Raw genomic sequence first — 22531 nt, 5'->3', positions numbered from 1 at the left:
TGTTTATGGGAGGGGCCCACTGTGGTGCTGACCAATGACTGAACAGGACCACTAATGATATTGCAGTAACCTTTGCCTCCTAATGACTGCATGCTAATGTCTGCACTTGTCTGGGCTCTATTACAGTTGTTTTATTACCCATCATCACCAGACTAATTCCTATACTGTGATCGCATGTAAGCTTTTCTGGTAATCGCATCACACTGGTGATTCACATTGAGTTTATAGTGGAACAGAACCTCAGAGCTTTGCTCATGGTTGCTGCTCCTTTTCTTAGGCAGTTTTGGGTATTCAAGAATAGAACTGGGCATTTAATTAATTATATTCTGAGCCATCTCATTGATAAATCTCTTCGAAGTCTATTTGGATCCAACATTGTAGCAGTCTCTCCCAGTTTCAGATTTGATGAGCATAACTTTAATTTTCCAATCCAATTTTTATAAATATACCCAGATCATGGCTGAAATTAGAGGTTAGTAGTAGAGACTTTTCTCTAAGTTACTACATTGATCAGTGCCTTTCGTTGATCAGCGATTCTGTGTTCTGTTGGCTCTTAAAATGCTCTTATGATGTGGGTCAGTTAAGTTGGAAAATGCTTCATACTTTAACTCCCTTTTGGACAGTCATAATACACATGCAATGGTAAAGGCTCTGAATGTTTTGCCATAAAGAAATTTGTTTAACTTTGTTTAAGCAAGTGTTATGTAAACTTGACAGAAGAACCTGCATATTTGTAATAACACCTCCAAACCCCTGAAAACCAAAAGGAAATAAACCTCACATTACAGTATTTCCTCATCTTGTCCCAAAAGATGATCTTAAAGATTTTGTCCATTGTTGGGACTTCCCTGGTGGTCCACCTGGCTAAGACTTCATGTTGCCAATGCTGGGGGACTTAGGTTCAATCCCTGTTTGGGGAACTAGATCCTGCATGCCGCAACAGAAAGCTCCCGCATGCTGCAGCTAAGACCTGGCACAGTAAAATAAGCAAAAAATGAAATAAATACTAAATAAGAAACTTCAGGTATTAAAAAAAAGATTTTGTCTTTTTTATCTAGATTCTATGTTTCTTTTGATCTACTCAGTTCAGTTGTTTAGTTGTGTCTGACTCTTTGCGACCCCATGAACAGCAGCACGCCAGGCCTGCCTGTCCATCACCAACTCCCGGAGTCCACCCAAACCCATGTCCATCGAGTTGGTGATGCCATCCAGCCATCTCATCCTCTGTCATCCCCTTCTCCTCCTGCCCCCAATCCTTCCCAGCATCAGGGTCTTTTCCAATGAGTCAACTCTTCGCATCAGGTGGCCAAAGTATTGGAGTTTCAGCTTAAATATCAGTCCTTCCAATGAATATTCAGGACTGATTTCCTTTAGGGTGGACTGGTTGGATCTCCTTGCAGTCCAAGGGACTCTTACGAGTCTTCTCCAACACCACAGTTCAAAAGCATCAATTCTTCAGTGCTCAGCTTTCTTTATAGTCCAACTCTCACATCCATACATGACTACTGGAAAAACCATAGCCTTGACTAGATGGACCTTTGTTGGCAAAGTAATGTCTCTGCTTTTTAATATGCTGTCTAGGCTGGTCATAACTTTCCTTCCAAGGAGTAAGCGTCTTTTAATTTCATGGCTGCAATCACCATCTGCAGTGATTTTGGAGCCCCCAAAAATAGTCAGCCACTGTTTCCACTGTTTGCCCATCTATTTGCCATGAAGTGATGGGACCGGATGCCATGATCTTAGGTTTCTGAATGTTGAGCTTTAAGCCAACTTTTTCGCTCTCCTCTTTGACTTTCATCAAGAGGCTCTTTAGTTCTTCTTCACTTTCTGCCATAAGGGTGGTGTCATCTGCATATCTGAGGTTATTGATATTTCTCCCATCAATCTTGATTCCAGCTTGTGCTTCACCCAGCCCAGCATTTCTCATGATGTACTCTGCATATAAGTTAAATAAGCAGGGGGACAATATGCAGCCTTGACGTACTCCTTTTCCTATTTGGAACCAGTCTATTGTTCCATGTCCAGTTCTAACAGTTGCTTCCTGAACTACATACAGGTTTCTCAGGAGGCAGGTCAGGTGATCTGGTATTCCCATCTCTTTCAGAATTTTCCACAGTTTATTGTGATCCACACAGTCAAAGGCTTTGGCATAGTCAATAAAGCAGAAATAGATGTTTTTCTGGAACTCTCTTGCTTTTTCGATGATCCAGCGGATATTGGCAATTTGATCTCTGGTTCCTCTGCCTTTTCTAAAACCAGCTTGAACATCTGGAAGTTCATGGTTCACGTATTGCTGAAGCCTGGCTTGGAGAATTTTGAGCATTACTAGCATGTGAGATGAGTGCAATTATGCGGTAGTTTGAGCATTCTTTGGCATTGCCTTTCTTTGGGATTGAAATGAAAACTGACCTTTTCCAGTCCTGTGGCCACTGCTGAGTTTTCCAAATTTGCTGACGTATTGAGTGCAGCACTTTCACAGCATCATCTTTTAGGATTTGAAATAGCTCAACTGGAATTCCATCACTTCCACTAGCTTTGTTCGTGATGATACTTCCTAAGGCCCACTTGACTTCACATTCCAGGATGTCTGGCTCTAGGTGAGTGATCACACCATCGTGATTATCTGGGTTGTGAAGATCTTTTTTGTATAGTTCTTCTGTGTATTCTTGCCACCTCTTCTTAATATCTTCTGCAGAAGATATTTGATCTACTAGCCAATATGAAAAAGATATTATTAATAACTTGATATGGCTTGTTCTTACTGAACTCATACCATCTGCTTCTGGAGCACTCACTACTGTTACTGGTATGAAATAACCAGTGTAATCTCTACCTTCTTCCATTTTTATTAGAATTGAGAGAATATTTGCTCAATTATATGTGTCATTTCTGCTCTGAAGATTACCCTCTTTGATAGAGAGAAAACAGTAGTGGGAACTCTCCACATTATCGTGCTGTCTGTGAACATAATATTATCAGCTCCAATCAGTGGACTTTTTCCTTCCTCCGTCTTTCTGCTCCAATGGAGGATTCAAAATCTATTTTATTCTGTTTTGTCTCCTTAAAAGTAGTAAAAAGGATTTTTGCAGATCATGTTTCATTAGTGTGCTTGCTTTTGTTTTCTGATAGTAATCTCTAAACTTCCTGTTAATTTAAAAAGCACACACTTTTTCATTAGACTGTAACTTTTCTATAGACCCTCCTGCCTTATTATAAGGAAAAAGAAGATCAGGCTCTGGAAGTTATGAATTGTAAAATTCACTTTGTCCAGGGAATTGGGATCTTTTGGCATTGGGATTGAACTTCTTGAAGAATTGCTGGCAGTGCTTTCCTGCTTTATAACCACTGCAGTCCTAAGCTGTATTTTCTGGTTTTTGAAACTAGACCCTAGTTGTATTAGGTAGAATAGGCCAGTTTGAACTATTTTCATATCATATACTTATTAGTTGATACAATTCATTAAATATACCCATTTAATTATAAAGAAATGTTTATCTGAATGGTCTGTGCTGAAGTTTTCAGTGCTAATATCTGTGCATGGGAACATGTGGAAATATTTAGCAGGATACTGAGTTCCATTGCAACATTTGTTAATAAGCAACAGGAAGTTATTAACTTGCTAATAGAAGTTTGCTTTCTTTACAGGAACAACACCTGAACACTTTGCAAAAATTGCATGGAAAAATCATAAACATTCAGTTAATAACCCGTAAGTGTTTCAGAGACAAGTAGTGAAAATATGAGTTATGCTCCTATGTAATATGCAACTTTATAGTTGAAAAGCAAATGTAAGAACTCAAAGATGTTATTAATAACTTGAATTTTCTTAATGTTTAGTGCAGAGTCTGGAACATAATAGGTACTCAGTAAATTGTTTCTGAACTATTAAATTTTACCATGTTTAATAAACATAAAACTATGATAAGGAACATTTTATATCACAAGTGGATCATTACCACATGTGTCTAATACTTCATGCTACTTCTCATTCATGTTCTTCTCATTCTTCTGATTTTAAATTGATGTTTGAATTCAAGGCATATCTAACTAACAAATAATATCTAATCCCTTGCCCTAAATCTAAGAGTATTTTGTGAAACAAAGGGTATTTTGGAAGCCTTGGTTAATTCCCTTGCTTATCTAATAAATGGAAATTCCTTCTTTTAAGATAACAAACCTGTTATAATTTGGCCTGATTCTACTTTATTGGCCTTATTTCCTTCTTCCCTGATTATTCTCAATCTCACCCTTCACCAGATTACTTGGTATTTCCTAAGTGTACTATGTAGTGCTTGTTTCTGTGTTTTTAATTATGTGTTAGCTCTCCCCAGAATGTCCTTCTGTCTTTCTTTTGTTTGATGAATATCTACTTATTCATCAAGTCCCATTCCAAGTATCATTGCTTCTCCTAATACTTTCTTAGAACTTCTGGTCATAATTATTTTTTCTCATAAGCTTCACTGTACCATCTGTATACCTCTATTATAACATATCACACTGTATCTTATTTATAAATCTTTCTTCTCTGAGGATGATGGTTCTTGAGCAGAGATTATATCTCTGTATCTTTTTTGTATCTTTAGTACCCATTAGAGTATTGCAACATAGTATGTGCTCAACAAACTTTGCTGTTACTGAATAGTAGTTAGGATGAGCTGTCTTAAGCTCATAAATATGATCTATAACTGACTTCTTTGTCCTCAGAATTTGGAGAACCATTAAAAGTCCTTGTCACTTCCCAAAACAGGTAAGGAACTGTACGGACATATTGAGGAATTGACGGTACTGTAGTTCCTGGCTTTGAGGCTCCAAAGCTCAGCTCTTGACTTTCCCCAGAGAAGCAAAGCTTCTAAGTCTTTCTTTTACTTAATTCCCTGCCTAACCAGGCAGTCATTTATCCACTCATTACAGCATTCTTCTAAAGGAATTTCATTCACTCAGCTAATATGTATTCAGTAGCTTGCTATATGCAAGACACTCCTTAAGCTGCTAGTGATATAGTAGTGAGCAAGAAGGATAAGTTCCATGTCCTCATGGATCCTCTGCTATGTATTATAAGTTCTTAATTCTGTTGAATAGGCAAATATTATCTCAAATTTCAGCTTCATCATTTAGAACTCATTGAAACAGCCCAAGAATAGCCTTCTATTTCAGTTGCTAACTTCTTACACTAGATTTTGCTTGGCTAGTGAAGAAAGATAATTCTGTGTTTGCTAATCAGTCATTAGATATACCTTGTAATGTATTTCTAAGAAGGTTGAGTTAAGAACTATTCTCGAGTGCTTCCTCACAAATTATAAGAACACCTAAAGGCAGTGAGAATCTGTGATCAGTAAATAATAGGGTTAGGGGTAGCTTCTGCCACTTGAGCCTTCAGACTTGTGTCTGTAATTCTCTCCTAGTTGTCTTCGTTTAGATGTCCCATAGGTGCCTCACAGTCAACATGTCCACACAGAATTTCCTATTTCCCCTCCACAGTGTTTTTCCTTCAGCATTCTTCCTCTTGGTGAATCACATCGACATATATCCAGTGATTTAAGGTAGAAAACTAGAAGTCATCCTTCTTCCTCACTGTCCCATATGAGATGCAGATGAGCAGAGAAGAAGGGAATCCTAGTGATTCTGTCCCTTTACTATCTCTTGAATTCATTGGTTCACTTCATATTTCACTTCTAATTTCCTATTTTAAACCCTTGTCATTTCTTGCCTTATTTATTGCTCTAATTTCTTAGTTGATTTACCTGCTTTTGGTAATGCCTTTTAACTGTCTCTTTCCCATACCACAGCCTTCTTACTGATACGCAAATCTGGTCATGTCACTCCCCAGCTTAATATCCTTTATAAGTTCTTCACTGTTTTCAGTATCAAATGTAAACGCTATATACTGGACTTTCATGATCTGATCCTGTTCATGTCTCCTGCCCCATGTGCTGACCTTTTTGCCAGGAATTCTCTGTCTCCCACTTCCTCTTATTTGCAACCTTGGAAAGGAAGCCCCTTGGTATCTGGGTTTGATGTGTATCCTGATGCTCCCATGGCACCTTGTATAACATTTCTATCATGGCATTTATCATACTAGAATGGTGTTTTTATTGCTGTGGGTTCAGACTATAAGCTCCTTGAGAGTAGGGACTGTGTCCATATCCCCATTGTCTAGTACAGGATCTGGCTTGAATAAAGTCCTTTTTTGAAAGTTGGTGATGGACAAAGTTAACTTTAGAAGCAAAGGTATAGACAGTAGCATGCAGATCTGAGTTACATGGGCTTTGTTTCTAAACACTGGAATTGCTTGTTAACTTTCACAACAGTTGGATTTTGCTTTTGGAAACTCCCCTACTGTGTCTGTTTGTTTTTGCCAGAGCAATTTCTGAAACCATTTTATTATATTGTTAGATGCATCAAACGGGGTAAAAATAAGTTTCTTCTTTGCAGTAATCAGAAAGGAAATATGTTTTGAAAAATGTAGACATTTTATTAAAGACCCTGTACATTTATTTAGGAACTCCATTAGCCTTTATTAAATGTAGTTATATAATGTCATTACCACAAAAGTTGACTGAATTGCAAGTCATTTAGTTTTACTTTTAAGGAACTAGTATTTTTGTAATTCTCCAACTGGTCTGACGTCGGCTGGATGTATTACAATTTAATTTTGGTACTAACCACCTGGAGTTAATACACACACAACTATGAATTAAGACTTCACAAGACTGCCTTCATGTTAGATGGCAGTCTGAATAGGGCCCCCAGGCCACCTGCCATTTTGACCACGTGACTATTAATTCAGGGATTCCCATGATCCTCTCATGTCTGATAATTCAGTAGAATGACTCACAGAACCCAGAAAAGTACTGTGAAGTGAAAGTCGCTCAGTCGTGTTGACTCTTTGTGACTCCATGGACTGTGTAGTGGGTAGCTTTTCTCTTCTCCAGGGGATCTTCCCAGCCCAGGATCGAACCCAGATCTCCCGCATTGTAGGTGGATTCTTTACCCACTGAGCCACAAGGGAACCCAGGGATCGAACCCCAGGTCTCTCACATTGTAGGTGGATTCTTTACCAGATGAGCCACAAGGGAAGCCACAAGGGAAGAAAAGTACTGTATGTACTTACAGTTAGAGTATTATCATAAAGGGATTTCCCTGTTAGCTCAGCTGATAAAGAATCTGCCTTCAATGCAGGAGATGCCGATTTGATTCCTGGGTCAGGAAGATCCCCTGGAGAAAGGGATAGGCTACCCACTATCCCTTGGGTTTCCCTGGTGGCTCAGCTGGTAAAGAATCCACCTGCAATGAGGAAGACCTGGGTGTGATCCCTGGGTTGGGATGAGCCCCTGGAGAAGGGAAAGGCTACCCACTCCAATATTCTGGTCTGGAGAATTCAATGGACAGTATAGTCCATGGCATCGCAAAGTTGGACATGACTGAACGACTTTCACTTCACTTCACTTAACTGAGGAACAGCCAAAAGAAGAGGCACGTAAGGTGAGGTCTGGGAAGGTTCCTAGTGCAGAGCTTCCATGCCCTCTTCCCGTGGTGTCAGAGCACATCACCATCCTGGTATATGAAGGTACTCACCAACCAGAGGGCTTCACCAAGCTTCAGTGTCCAGAGTTTTCATTTGTTGTTGTTCAGTCGCTGTCATGTCTTACTCTTTGTGACCCCATGGACTGCAGCACTCCAGGCTTCCCTGTCCTTCCCTATCTCTTGGAGTTTGCTCAAATTCATGTCCATTGAGTTTTCATTGGGGTTTCATTATATAGGCATACTCCATTAAATCATTGGCCACTTTATGAACTTGATCTCTAACTGTCCCTTTTTTGCCTAGGGGTCACACTGGCTCAAAAGTCCAAATCCTGTGTTGGCATGGGTGGTCTTTCTGGTGACCAGGCCTCTGCCTCATCCCTTTCTTATCCCCCAGCTAACAAGGGGACCCATGAAAGTCACCTAATTAGCATAACAAACGCACTCCTTGTTACTTAGGAAATTCCAAGGGTTTCAGAATTTCCATGCTAAAAATCCAGGACAGAAATTAGACATAATTTTTATTATATAACGTGGTATTTTGGAGTTAGGAATTTTAAAAATTAATTCAAATTACTTATTTAGAAATGATTGATGAAAGCCTGTTTTTCTTTTTTGAAAAGAATATTTCCATATTAATCTCTCCTTAACTTCTAAACCAGAACATTTTCAACAAAAATTGAAATTGCTACCCCGCATTCTGTAACTATTTATTTTATATATTTAGGTATTCCCAATTCCAAAAGGAGTACAGCTTAGATGAAGTGATGACGTCTCGAAAAATTTTTGACTTTTTGACTATCCTACAATGTTGGTAAGAAAAACACATTTTAATATTCAATAGAAATACTATCCCTTCTCCCTCACTCCCACCCCTTGGTAACCTTAGGCTCTGTATCTGGATATATCTGTGTCTGTATGTGCTTTTATAGAACTCCTATGTATAGAACTCCTAAGTATAGTCCTTACACTGGAATTAGCACCCTTACTTTCTGTTCTTGTCTAGAGACAGGCTGTCTTTTCTCTTTGAAAATTATATATCTTACTTCCTTCTCTCATGCCTTCTACCTACTCTGTTCTAATAGTGTTTATTTATTTAAATGAGGCTTGTGATGCCTGTGGAATACAAAGATTTTTCCCTTGATCATTTCATTTCCTCTGTTGTATATTTCTACTGTAGGAAATTTTACTCAATTATAGTAAATAAGAATAAAGGTAAAACAAGACAAAAATCGTAGCTCTAATAATGATAGTAGCCCCATCTTGAAAATTGCTTGACATTATCTGTCTCCTAGAAAACTGAGTTAGTATTGCATAGCTCCTACCTGTGTTTGATAATCAGCTGGCTGTGTGCTCGCTTCGGCAGCACATATACTAAAATTGGAATGATACAGAGAAGATTAGCATGGCCTCTGCGCAAGGATGACACACAAATTCGTGAAGCATTCCATATTTTTGCAAAAACCACTACAATATTGAAAAGTAATTAGCCTCCAACTAAAATAAATAAATTAAAAAAAAAAAAAGAAAAAATGAGAAGCACTTTTTCACACACACACAAAAAAATCACCTGGATGTGTCCTGGAGATCCTGGCTGGGATGCAAGTAAACAAGTGGTGTTCATTTCGATCTATTGCAGTATAAGGATCTGCCCATTTTTTTTTTTTTTATATCCTTTCTTTTTATTTAATTTTTATATTCTTCTCCCATATAGGGCATTACAGAGTATTGAGTAGAATTGCCTATGCTATACAGCAGGTTGTTACTAGTTATATACTTTATTTTTTTTTTTTTATAAATTTATTTATTTTAGTTGGGGGCTAATTACTTTACAATATTGTAATAGTTTTTGCCATACATTGACATGAATCAGCCATGGGTTTACATGTGTTCCCCTTCCTGGACCCCCCACCCACCTCCCTCCCCATCCCATCCCTCTGGGTCATCCCATTGCCCCGGCCCTGAGCCCTTGTCTCATGCCCATTTTTAAAGTACAGCTCAACTCAGAGAAGGCTTCCCTGATAGCTCAGTTGGTAAAGAATCCACATGCAATGCAGGAGTCCCTGGTTCGATTCCTGGGTCGGGAAGTTCTGCTGGAGAAGGGAAAGGCTACCCATTCCAGTATTCTGGCCTGGAGAATTCCATGGACTGTATAGCCCATAGGGTCGCAAAGAGTTGGACACGACTGAGTGATGTTCACTTTCACTTTCAACTCAGAGAAAGCTTCTTGTATTTGCTACCTTCCTTCACAGCCTGCTGTAAGGAGAAGGCCTATTTTGAGATCAGTTCAGTTGCTCTGTCATGTCTGACTCTTTGCAACCCCATGGACTGCAGCATGCCAGGCTTCCCTGTCCATCACCAACTTCCAGAGCTTACTAAAACTCAGGTCCATCAAGTTGGTGATGCTATCCAACCATCTCATTTTCTGTCATTCCCTTCTCCCGCCTTCAATCTTTGCCAGCGTCAGGGAGGGTCTTTTCCAATGAGTCAGTTCTTCATATCAAAGTATTTGATCTTTGGCCACTTCACATCAAAGTGGCCAAAGTACTGGAGTTTCAGCTTCAGCATCAGCCTTTCCAGTGAATATTCAGGACTGATTTCCTTTACGATTGACTAGTTGGATCTCCTTGCAGTCTAAGGGACTCTCAAGAGTCTTCTCCAACACCACAGTTCAAAAACATCAGTTCCGAAGAACTTTATACATTCACCTTCCTTTATAGTCCAATTCTCACATCCGTACATGACTACTGGAAAAACCATAGCTTTGACTAGATGGACCTTTGTTGGCAAAGTAATGTCTCTGCTTTTTAATATGCTGTCTAGGTTGGTCATAGCTTTTCTTCCAAGGAGCAGGCATCTTTTAATTTCATGGCTGCAGTCACCATCTGTAGTGATTTTGGAGCCCAAGAAAGTAAAGTTTCTCACTGTTTCCATTATTTCCCCATCTATTTGCCATGAAGTGATGGGACTGGATGCCATGATCCTAGTTTTCTGAATGTTGAGTTTTAAGCCAGCTTTTTCACTTTCCTCTTTCACTTTCATCAAGAGGCTCTTTAGTTCCTCTTTGCTTTCTGCCATAAGGGTGGTGTCATCTGCATATCTGAGGTTATTGATATTTCTCCCAGCAATCTTAATTCCAGCTTGTGCTTCATCCAGCCCAGCATTTCGCATGATGTACTCTGCAAATAATTTAAATAAGCAAGGTGACAATATACAGCCTTGACATACTCCTTTCCCGATGGAACCAGTCTGTTGTTCCAGCTCCAGTTCTAACTGTTGCTTCTTGACCTGCTTACAGATTTCTCAGGAGGCAGGTCAGGTGCTCTGGTATTCCCATCTCTTGAAGAATTTTCCACAGTCTGTTGTGATCCACACAGTAAAAGGCTTGGCATAGTAAATACAGCAGAAGGAAATGGCACCCCACTCCAGTACTCTTTGCCTGGAAAATCCCATGGACGGAGGAGCCTGGTAGGCTGCAGTCCATGGGGTCGCGAAGAGTCGGACGCGACTGAGCGACTTTACTTTCACTTTTCACTTTCGTGCATTGGAAAAGGAAATGGCAACCCACTCCAGTGTTCTTGCCTGGAGAATCCCAGGGACGGGGGAGCCTGGTGGGCTGCCGTCTATGGGGTCCCACAGAGTCAGACACGACTGAAGCGACTTAGTAGCAGCAGCAGATGTTTTTCTGCAACTCTTGCTTTTTCGATGATCCAGGAGAGGTTGGCAATTTGATTTCTAGTTCCTCTGCCTTTTCTAAATCCAGGTTGAACATCTGGAATTTCATGGTTTATGAACTGTTGAAGCCTGGCTTGGAAAATCTTGAACATTACTTTGCTAGTGTGTGAGATGTGTGCGATTGTGTGGTAGTTTGGGCATTCTTTGGTATTGCCTTTCTTTGGGATTGGAATGAAAACTGACCTTTTCCAGTTCTGTGGCCACTGCTGAGTTTTCCAAATATGCTGGCATATTGAGTGCAGCACTCTCACAGCATCATCTTTTAGGATTGAAATAGCTCAACTGGAATTCCATCACCTCCACTAGCTTTGTTTGTGGTGATGCTTTCTAAGGCCCACTTGACTTCACATTCCAGGATGTCTGGCTCTAGGTGAATGATCACATCATTGTGATTATCTGGGTCATGAAGATGTTTTTTGTATAGTTCTTCTGTGTATTCTTGCCACCTCTTCTTAATATCATCTGCTTCTGTTAGGTCCATACCATTTCTGTCCTTTATTGTGCCCAACTTTGTATGAGATGTTCCCTTGGTATCTCTAATTTTCTTGAAGGAATCTTTAGTCTTTTCCATTCTATTATTTTCCTGTATTTCTTTGCATTGATCACTGAGGAAGTCTTTCTTATCTCTCCTTAAGGAGATCACAAAAGTCTTAACCAAACCATGCATTTTCTGGTATCTTCTATCCATCATTTCCCATTTTTCTAAAGGATTTCAGGACCGATTATTTGAGAGATAACAAAGTTGGAGCTAGTTAGGCCTAGAGTAAAATCTTTATTATATTAGTTTAGAAATAACTTTGTGGACTCCTCAGAAGTCATCAGAAAATACCTTATGTATCTGCAAAGGCAAATCTGGAATTCTTTGGAATATGAACTTTTGGAGAGAGACCCATCGAGTCTAAGCAGTGATCGGCAGCCTTTAAATTCTTGCTAGAAGTTCAATCTTCAGGTGGGAAGCATGTGTAATTTTTAACTACAGGTATTATTAGGACAGTCCAGTGACCAGCAAGCATACCCTCCCTGCCTGTCTTTCCATATTGTAAGAACTCCTAGTCTGAAATCCTAGGACTGAAGTGAACAGGATATCAGTAACTGTTTTTACCTCCTCTTAGTCCCACTTCAGATGGCGCTGCCGCAGCAGTTTTGGCTAGTGAAGCATTTGTAAAGAAGCATGACCTGAAGTCCAGAGCTGTGGAAATTTTGGTTCAAGAGATGGTGACTGATACGCCAAGCTCATTTGAAGGAAAAAGCATTATTAAAATGGTGTGTCTGAGATTCTGTTTTATTAATCAGTTGGATTTCTTTTTAAAAATTTCAAAGTGACATCATGTCATCAGCTCTGAAAGTTTATTTACTTGAAAAAAATTGGTCTAGAAAATTCAGTATTGTAACCTATCATTTAAGAATCTAAGGGAAAATCACTTATGAGAACACATGCACTTCTAACTAACTAGTGTTCTATTTTTAAAAATTTTGGAATGATTAAATATGCCCAGAACTCTAGTCTTATAGAATTAAAAAAAAAACCAAAAAACCAAGGATGTTTTGAGGAACTTTTTGACCCTTAGCACTTTGAAAATTCTGACTGCAGATTGAGTACAAAAATGGAGGAAGTAAAAGAAAATGAGAATTCTGACCTAGAACTCTAGGTTGAGTATTTGAAAATACGTACATATATACATATAAACATATAAAAATATGCATTATGAACACACATGTATATAAGCATATGGTTTACATTAGAGTTTATAAAACGACTTTATAATAATGCCTTGAAGTTTGAAATGTTTCTGTAAGTTGCCCAAGATAGGGTGTGGTAGAGGTAGGACTTAGGTTTTCCAATTGCAGTACATTTTCCATTATATTACAATTTTATTGGTTGGGAAAGTTGAGTTTGCATGTTAAGGGGTGTTAAGAGCATGAATATTGGAAAAATGATTTGAATCCTACATGATCTTCTGTTGATAAAAGAAGATTGTTTATTTTCATGTAGAAATTCACCCATATTTTTCAGTGAATCATAATAGTCTCTTGATAAATCTCTTCAATCTACCACGACTATATATTGTGGTTTGACAGAGTTTTGTAACAGCACTGGATATGGCATGAGGAATTATAAATCCTTTTTATATACCTGATTTAAAATTCTGTTCTTTATACTACAGAATTTAGTGTGTATGTCCATTGTCTCTCCTGGATATTTTATTTGGACTTTCTGTATAATACAGAATTAACTGAGATTTCAATATTTATGGACAATCCTCAACTGTAAAGGTTATACATGTATTAATCTTTTATAATCCTTACATGAAAGTCCAAGTTTTGATACCTTTAATTTATTTATATATGATTTTGGTTTTAGATTGGTTTTGATATGAGTAAAGAAGCTGCCAGAAAGTGCTATGAGAAATCTGGCCTGAGACCAAGTGACATTGACGTAATAGAACTTCATGATTGCTTTTCTAGCAATGAACTTATTACTTATGAAGCACTGGGGCTGTGTCCAGAAGGTAATATCTCTGAGTTGCAGATTAACTTACTACGTTTCACTGAGAAAATTTCACTTTCATCATTGAAGCAAAATAATTCACTAATTGATTTCTCTTCTCTGTTGGCTCTGCTACACTATGCTGAGTGACTGTAGTGTCTCTTAATGCTGGACTTTTAGAATTGTAGTCTTGGACAGTACCAGATGAGATGACAGAATATATAAATGATTTGATTTATGTAATCAAGGATACTTATAATACACTGTTAAGTAAAAAAAAAAAGATTAAAAAATCACTTATGTACTTATAGGTATTTCAGATGTGTTTGAACAAAGACCTGCAGAACGGAAAATGAGAAGACTAGTTGGGATCTGGAGGTTTTTTTCTTTTTGTTTCTAAAGTGGTTGTACCATTTTCTACTGCTACTAGCACTATGTGAGATTTTATTTGCTTCATGTTCTTGTCAACACTTGATGTGGTCAGTTTTTAAAATCTGAACCATTCAGGAGACTATATAGTGATATTTTTATTTTCGTTTTAATTTGCTTATCCCTGATTACTAATGATGTTGAGCATCTTTTCTTGTGTTTGTTGATATTTCATGTATCTTTTGTGAAGTGTTTGTTCAGATCTTTTGCCCTTTGATTATTGGGTTAGGTTTCTTCTTTATTGTGGTGTAAAATTTATATAAATGTATATTCTGGATACAAGTAATGTGTCTGACATATCTGGGCTGTGAACTTTTTCTCCCAGTCTGTGGCTTGTCTATTGTTTTATTTTACATTTTTGGCTGTTCTAGGTCTTTGTTACTGCACTGGCTGCCTTTTTGTTTTATTAATTATGTCTCTTGCAGGACAAATTTTAAAAGTTTTGATTATCAGTTACATATATTTTAATCAATTTTTAAAGATTTATTTATTTTTTAATTGAAGGATAATTGCTTTATAGAATTTTATTGTTTTCTGTCAAACATCAACATGAATCAGCCATAGGTATACATATATCCCCTCCCTCTTGAACCTCCCTCCCATCTCCCTTCTCATCCCACCCCTCTAGGTTGATACAGAGCCCCTGTTTGAGTTCCCTGAGACATATAGCAAATTCTCATGGGCTATCTATTTTACATATGGTAAGGTAAGTTTCCATGTTACTCTCTCCATGCATCTCACCCTCTCCTCCCTTCTCCCTGTGTTCATAAATCTGTTCTCTATGTCTGTTTCTCCATTGCTGCCTTGTAAATAAATTCACTGGTACCATCTTTCTAGATTCGCTTGTGGCTCAGATGGTAAAGCATCTGCCTATAATGCGGGAGACCTGGGTTCAATCCCTGGATCGGGAAGATCTCCTGGAGAAGGAAATGGCAATCCACTCCAGTATTCTTGCCTGGAAAATTCCATGGATGGAGGAACCTGGTAGGCTACAGTCCATGGGGTCGCAAAGAGTCGGACACGACTGAGTGACTTCACTTTCACTTTTCACTTCTGGATTCCACATACATGCGTTAGTATACCATAGTTATCTTTCTCTTTCTGAATTACTTCACTCTAGGCTCTAGGTTCATCCACCGATTAGAACTGACTCAAATGCATTCCTTTTTATGGCTGAGTAATATTCCATTGTGTATATGTACCACAACTTCTTTATCCATTCATCTGTCGATGGACATCTAGGTTGCTTCCATGTTCTAGCTATTGTAAATAGTGCTGCAGTGAATATTGGGTACCTGTGTCTTTTTCGATTTTAATTTCCTCAGGGTATATGCCTAGGAGTGTGATTACTGGGTCATATGGTGGTTTTATGCCTAGTTTTTTAAGGAATCTGCATACCGTCTTCCAAAGTGACTATATCAGTTTATATTCCCATCAACAGTGCAAGAGGGTTCCCTTTTCTCCACACCCTCTCCAGCATTTATTGTTTGTAGGCTTTTTGATGATGGCCATTGAGGATGAGATGGTTGGATGGCATCACCGACTCGATGGACATGGGTTTGGGTAAACTCTGGGAGTTGCTGTTGGACAGGGAGGCCTGGCGTGCTGCGATTCATGGGGTCGCAGAGAGTCAGACATGACTGAGCGACTGAACTGATTCTGACTGGTGTGAGGTGATATCTTATTGTGGGTTTGATTTGCACTTCTCAAATAATGAGCGATGTTGAGCATCTTTTCATGTGTTTGTTAGCCATCTGTATGTCTTCTTTGGAGAAATGTCTATTTAGGTCTTCTCCCACTTTTTGATTAGGTTGTTTGTTTTCCTGGTGTTGAGTTGTATGCTGCTGCTAAGTCGCTTCAGTCATGACTGACTCTTTGTGACCCCACAGATGGCAGCCCACCAGGCTCTGCCATCCCTGGGATTCTCCAGGCAAGAATACTGGAATGGGTTGCCATTTCCTTCTCCAGTGCATGAAAGTGAAAAGTGAAAGTGAAGTCGCTCAGTCGTGTCCAACTCTTCGCAACCCCATGGACTGCAGCCTACCAGGCTCCTCCGTCCATGGGATTCTCCAGGCAAGAGGACTGGAGTGGGGTGCCATTGCCTTTTCCGAGTTGTATGAGCTGTTTGTATATTTTGAAAATTAATCCTTTGTCAGTTGTTTCATTTGCTATTATTTTCTCCCATTCTGAAGGTTGTCTTTTCACCTTGCTTATAGTTTCCTTTGCTGTGCAAAAGCTTTTGAGTTTAAGCAGGTCCCACTTGTTTACTTTTGTTTTTATTTCCATTACTGTAGGAGGTGGGTCATAGAAGATCTTGCTTTGATTTATGTCAAGTGTTCTGCCTATGTTTTCTGTTTTTACATTTAGGTCTTTAATCCATTTTGAGTTTATCTTTGTGTATGGTGTTAGGAAGAGTTCTAATTTCATTCTTTTACATGTAACTGTCCAGTTTTCCCAGCACCATTTATTGAAGAGGCTGTCTTTGCCCCATTGTATATTCTTGCCTCTTTTGTGAAAAATAAGGTACTTATAGGTGCATGGGTTTATTTCTGGGCTTTCCATCTTGTTCCATTGGTCTATATTTCTGTTTTTGTGCCAGTACCATACTGTCTTGATGACTGTAGCTTTGTAGTATAATCTGAAGTCGGGAAGGCTGATTCTTCCAGCTCCATTCTTCTTTCTCAAGATTGCTTTGGCTATTTGGGATCTTTCGTGTTTCCATATGAATTGTGAAAGTTTTTGTTCTAGTTCTGTGAAAAATGCCGTTGGTAATTTGATAGGGATCGCATTGAATCTATGGATTGTGTTTGGTAGTATAGTCATTTTCACAAGATTGATTCTTCCTATCCAGGAACGTGGAAATATCTCCATCTGTTTATGTTGTCTTTAATTTCTTTCATCAGTGTTTTATAACTTTCTGTGTACAGTTCTTTTGTCTCCTTAGGTAGGTTTATTCTTAGATATTTTATTCTTTTGTTGCAATGGTGAATGGGATTGATTCATTAATTTCTCTTTCTTATTTTTCATTGTTAGTATATGGGAATGCAAGTAATTTCTGTGTCTTGATTTTGTATCCTGTGACTTTGCTAAATTCACTTTAATCAATTTTTTAATGGTTCAGGCTTTTTATATTCTAAGAAACTTGTCTACCTCAAGATTGTAAATATTGTCTTCTGTTTTTATTCTAGGGTTTCTATAGTTTTCAATTTTACTTTGAAGTATATGACCTATTTTGAGTCAGTTCTTATGTTTGGTATAAGTTAAAGGTTGATACTATTCTTTTTATTCCTATACTCATATTCAGCACCATTTATTGGAATGACTTTTCTCTCCGTTGAATTGCTTTGGCACCTTTGTCAAAAATTGCCATATACATGAGGATCCATTTTTGGATTCTATCTTCTGTTCCATTGATCTTCATGTCTATCTTTCACCAATATCAAATTATTTTTGGCTACTGTGTTTATTCTACTCTATTAGATAGGATAAGTTCTCCATCTTTGTTCTTTTTAGAAATCATTTTAGGTCCTTTGCTTATTTTAGGTCCTTTGCATCACCATGTACATATCAGAATTAGTTTGTCAATTTCTATAAAGTAAAAAGCTTGCTGGAATTTTCATTGTGATTTTATTGAGTCTTGCATCTGTTCCCATCACTTCATGGCAAATAGATGGGAAACAATGGAAACCATGACAGACTTTATTTTCTTGGGCTCCAAAATCACTGTAGATGGTGACTGCAGCCATGAAATTAAAAGATGCTTGCTCCTTGGAAGAAAGCTATGACAAACCTAGACAGCATATTAAAAAGCAGAGATATTACTTTGCTGACAAAGGTCTGTCTAGTCAAAGCTATGGTTTTTCTAGTAGTCATATGTGGATGTGAGAGCTGGACAATAAAAAAGGCTGAGTGCCAAAGAAATGATGCTTTTGAACTGTGGTGTTGGAGAAGACTCCTGAAGTTCCTTGGACTGCAAGGAGATAAAACCAGTCAATCCTAAAGGAAATCAGTCCTGAATATTCTTTAGAAGGACTGATGCTGAAGCTGAAGCTCCAATACCTTGATCATCTCATGTGAAGAACTGACTCATTGGAAAAGACCCTGATGCTGGCAAAGATTGACGGCAGGAGGAGAAGGGGACAACAGAGGATGAGATGGTTGGATGTCATCACTGACTTGATGGAAATGAGTTTGAGCAAGCTCTGGGAGTTGGTGATAGACAGGGAAGCCTGGCGTGCTGCAGTCCATTGGGTCGCAAAGAGTCGGACACGACTGAGCGACTGAACTGAACTGAACTAGATTCATTTAGAGAGAATTGTCATCTTAATAGTGTTAACTCTTCTAAACCATTATATGTGTTTATGTTTCCATTCATTTAGCTCTCCTTTAGCTTCTAACAGGATACTTCTTGTTTTCAGTATGGGTCTTTTGTTAGGTTTATTCCTTGGAATTAAAATTCCAATGATTTTTGGTGTGATTTTAACTTTCATTTTCCAATATTTGCTGATAGTATGAGAGAATGCAATTGACTGGAAAAAAGCTTGTAAACTGTGACTTTGCTAAATCCATTTATTCTAGTAGTTATTTTGCAGATTATGAGTGATTTTTCTATGTAAACAATCATGCCATTTGCCAGTGACAGTTTTGCATCTTCCTTTCTGATATTTTTATTTTTTCTTACCTTATTGCAATGACTGTGAGCTTTAGTATCACATTGAATAGAAGTAGTGAAAGTGGGCATCATTACCTTGGTCCTGATCTCAGCAGATACAGTTTAACCTTTTACCATTATGTATGTTAGCCACAGTTTTTTTTTTGTTGTTGTTGTTGTTGTTTTGTTTTTGTTTTTTGGCTGTTGTTGATGCCATATACGGAGAAGGCAATGGCACCCCACTCCAGTACTCTTGCCTGGAAAATCCCATGGACGGAGGGGCCTGGTGGGCTGCAGTCCAGGGGGTCGCTAAGAGTCGGACACGACTGAGCGACTTCACTTTCACTTTCACTTTTCACTTTCATGCATTGGAGAAGGAAATGGCAACCCACTCCAGCGTTCTTGCCTGGAGAATCCCAGGGACGGGGGAGCCTGGTGGGCTGCCGTCTATGGTGTCGCACAGAGTCGGACACGACTGAAGCGGCTTAGCAGTAGCAGATGCCATGTATCATATTGAGAAAGTTACCTACTGTTCTTAGTTTGCTGAGTTTTTTTTTTTTTTTAATCATGAAGGGGTGTTGGATTTAAAAAAATTCTTCTGCATCTATTAAAATGATCATATGGGTTTTGTCCTTTATTTTGTTGACATGAATTACATTGATTGATTTCAAATGTTAAATTAACCTTGTGTTTCTGGGGTTAATCCTACTTGGTTATATTATTTAACCTTTTAATATATTGTTAGATTCAGTTTACTAGTATTTTGTGAATAATAGTTGCTTATACATTCATGAAGTATATTTATCTGTAGTTTTCTTTTCCAAGTTGTTTTATGCTGATCTCGGAAAATAAATTGAGCAGTGGTCACTCATTCTGTATTTTCTGAAATTGTTTGTGTAAGATTAATGTTAGTTCTTCTTTGACTATTTCATAAGAATTTACTGGTATAATCAAGCAGTTTAAAGTTTTCTTTGGCAGTATGTTTTCAACAAATTAATATTTATTAATAGAGACAGGCATATTTATATTTTTTGTTTCTTCCTGTGTCTACTAATTTTGGTAAGATACATTTTTTTTCAAAAAAGTTGTTTATTTCATTTAAGTAGTCAGATTTGTCAGCTGAAGTTGTTCAAAGTGTTCTGTTATTATCCTTTTAATTTCTATAGAATCCATGGTTACTTTTTTTTATTCCTGATGTTGATGTTTTTTGTTCTTTCTCTTTTTTTTCCTTCATCTGCCTACCTAGAGGTTTGCCAATTTTGTTGAGCTTTAGAAAGGTTTGGCTTTTGACTTTGTTGTTGTCTTTTTCTCCCCTCTATTTCACTGATCTCTGCTTTTCATTATTTCCCTCCTTTAATTTACCTTGGGTTTACTTTGACTTTTTAAATTTTTTTAAGTTTCTTATGACAGATGATTTATTTTCAATCTTTCTCCATTTCTAATGTAGTATGTAAAGCTATGTGTTTTTCTCTGAGCAGTATTTTAGCTACATTCCACAGGTATTTAAAAAATTTTATTTATTTATTTTAATTGGAGGCTAATTATAGTATTATAGTGGTTTTTGCCATACATTGACATGAATCAACCATGGGTGTACATGTATCCCACATCCTGAACCCCTCCCATCTCCCTCTGCATCCCATCCCTCAGGGTCATCCCAATGCCCTGGCCCTGAGTGCCCTGTCTCATGCATTGAACCTGGACTGGCATTCCATTTCACATATAGTAATATATATGTTTCAATGCTTTTCTCTCAAATCATCCCACCCTCACCTTCTCCCACAGAGTCCAAACGTCTGTTCTTTACATCTGTGTCTCTTTTGCTGTCTCACATATAGAGTCATCATTACCATCTTCCTAAATTCCACATATATGCGTTAATATAATGTATTGGTGTTTTTCTTTCTGACTACTTCACTCCATATAATAGGCTCCAGTTTCATCCACCTCATTAGAACTGATTCAAATGCTTTCTTTTTAATAGCTGAGTAATATTCCATCATGTATATGTACCACAGCTTTCTTATCCATTCATATGCTGATGGACATCTAGGTTGCTTCCATGTCCTAGCTATTGTAAACAGTGCTGCAAGGAACATTGGGGTACACATGTCTCTTTCATTTCTGGTTTCCTTGGTGTGTATGCCCAGCAGTGGGATTGCTGGGTCATATGGCAGTTCTATTTTCAGTTTTTTAGGAAATCTCCACACTGTTCTCTATAGTGGCTATACTAGTTTGCATTCCCACCAACAGTGTAAGAGTGTTCCCTTTTCTCCGCACCCTCTTCAGCATTTATTGTTTCTACAAAAAGTCCACAGATTTTTCATATCCATTGTCATTTAGTTCAAAATATTTAAAATGTCTCTTTAATGTCTAATTTTGTCCTTGACCTGTAAACTATTTAGAGATGAGTTGTTTAGTATCTAAGGATTTTGAATTTTCATAGGTATCATGTTGCTTTCTATTATAATTTTGTTGTAGTCAGAGATTATGCTTTATTTGGTTTTGATCCTTTTAAACTAATTGAAATTTATTTTATGGCTCAGTACATGGTATGTATTGGTGAACTTACATGCACTTGAAAAATAATGGTGACTTCGAGATTGTTAGATATAGTGTTCTATATATGTCAGTTAAATCAAGATGATTTGTAGGACTTTTCAGATCTTCTATGTCTCCACTAATTTATTAGACTTGCTCTATCACTTGCTGAGAGAGGGGTGTTAGAATCTCCTACTATAGTTGTACTACAATTGTAGAGCTATCTCTTTTTTTAATTTTATCAATATTTGCTTTTTTTATTTTGAGGCTCTGTTATTTATGGTTTTTACGTCTTCCTGTTGAGGTTTTTTTTTTTTTCATTATCGAGTATTCTACTTTATCTCTGGTTATATTCTTTGTCTATAAGTCTCTTTTATCTGATTAAGATAGCCATGCTGGCCTTCTTATGCAGCAACCAGAGAAAAAGCTGTGCAGCAGCAAAGACCCAGCACAACCAAAAATAAATATATAAATAAATGATTGTGTGTATGTTAGTCGCTTGGTCATGTCCGACTCTTTGTGACCCCATGGACTGTGGCCTACTAGGCTCCTCTCTCCATGGAATTCTCCAGGCGTACTGGAGTGGGTTGCTGTTTCCTTCTTCAGGAAATCTTCCCAACCCAGGGACTGAACCCAGCTCTTCTGCGCTGCAGGCAGATTCTTTACGGTCTGAACTACCATCAAAAGCTATTAGATGCCTCTGGTAGCATCACCATTATCATCATTATTTGGACATGTTTCACCTCTCATTACCAGAAATATCATCTGGAAGAATATTTTATATTATACATGCATTTTTGTTTACTTCTTAACCACCTGGATGAATGACCACAGAATTGATAAGAATGTTGAGGCTGCCAAGCATGTGATGTAATTTTTTTCTTTTAAGCTTGTATTATGCTTAACAGTGTTTTCAGCCATTTTATTTCATGAAAGTGCTCTTTTTTTTTCTCTCTCTCTCCTCTCTCCTCACTGTTGTTTACTAAGAATATTTATATAGCATGTAATGTACAGTTGAAAATGGGAATGAATACATTTTGGCAAAATTATGAACTTTTAAACCTAGTATTATTTTATAGTTATTGTATCTATTTCAGTGTTTGTCTTATGGTTCTCTGAATCTCTGTTTTATTAAGAGCAATTTTGGAAGCAGAGAGCTCTTAGGA

At 37.9% G+C, this 22531-nt stretch overlaps 1 protein-coding gene and 1 non-coding gene across 7 annotated transcripts in view; both read left to right on the top strand.

Moving 5' to 3' along the window:
• Positions 1–22531, top strand: part of LOC145504461 (sterol carrier protein 2) — a 112534-nt gene that overhangs the window by 46161 nt on the left and 43842 nt on the right. For all 6 annotated transcript variants that reach the window (XM_081485281.1, XM_081485286.1, XM_081485282.1 and 3 more), the window contains 4 exons: positions 3646–3709; positions 8249–8335; positions 12369–12519; positions 13619–13766. In XM_081485281.1, the coding sequence (XP_081341407.1) occupies positions 3646–3709; positions 8249–8335; positions 12369–12519; positions 13619–13766 (450 nt within the window). The remainder of the gene's footprint in view (positions 1–3645; positions 3710–8248; positions 8336–12368; positions 12520–13618; positions 13767–22531) is intronic.
• On the top strand, positions 8872–8978 carry LOC145508024 (U6 spliceosomal RNA). Its single transcript, XR_014055294.1, has one exon. It is a non-coding gene; the product is annotated as a U6 spliceosomal RNA (small nuclear RNA).

This window comes from Giraffa tippelskirchi, chromosome 5 (assembly GCF_054371585.1).
Source record: "Giraffa tippelskirchi isolate mGirTip1 chromosome 5, T2T-mGirTip1v1.2.pri, whole genome shotgun sequence".
Taxonomy (NCBI): domain Eukaryota; kingdom Metazoa; phylum Chordata; class Mammalia; order Artiodactyla; family Giraffidae; genus Giraffa; species Giraffa tippelskirchi.
This window is presented reverse-complemented; position numbering and strand designations above follow the sequence as displayed.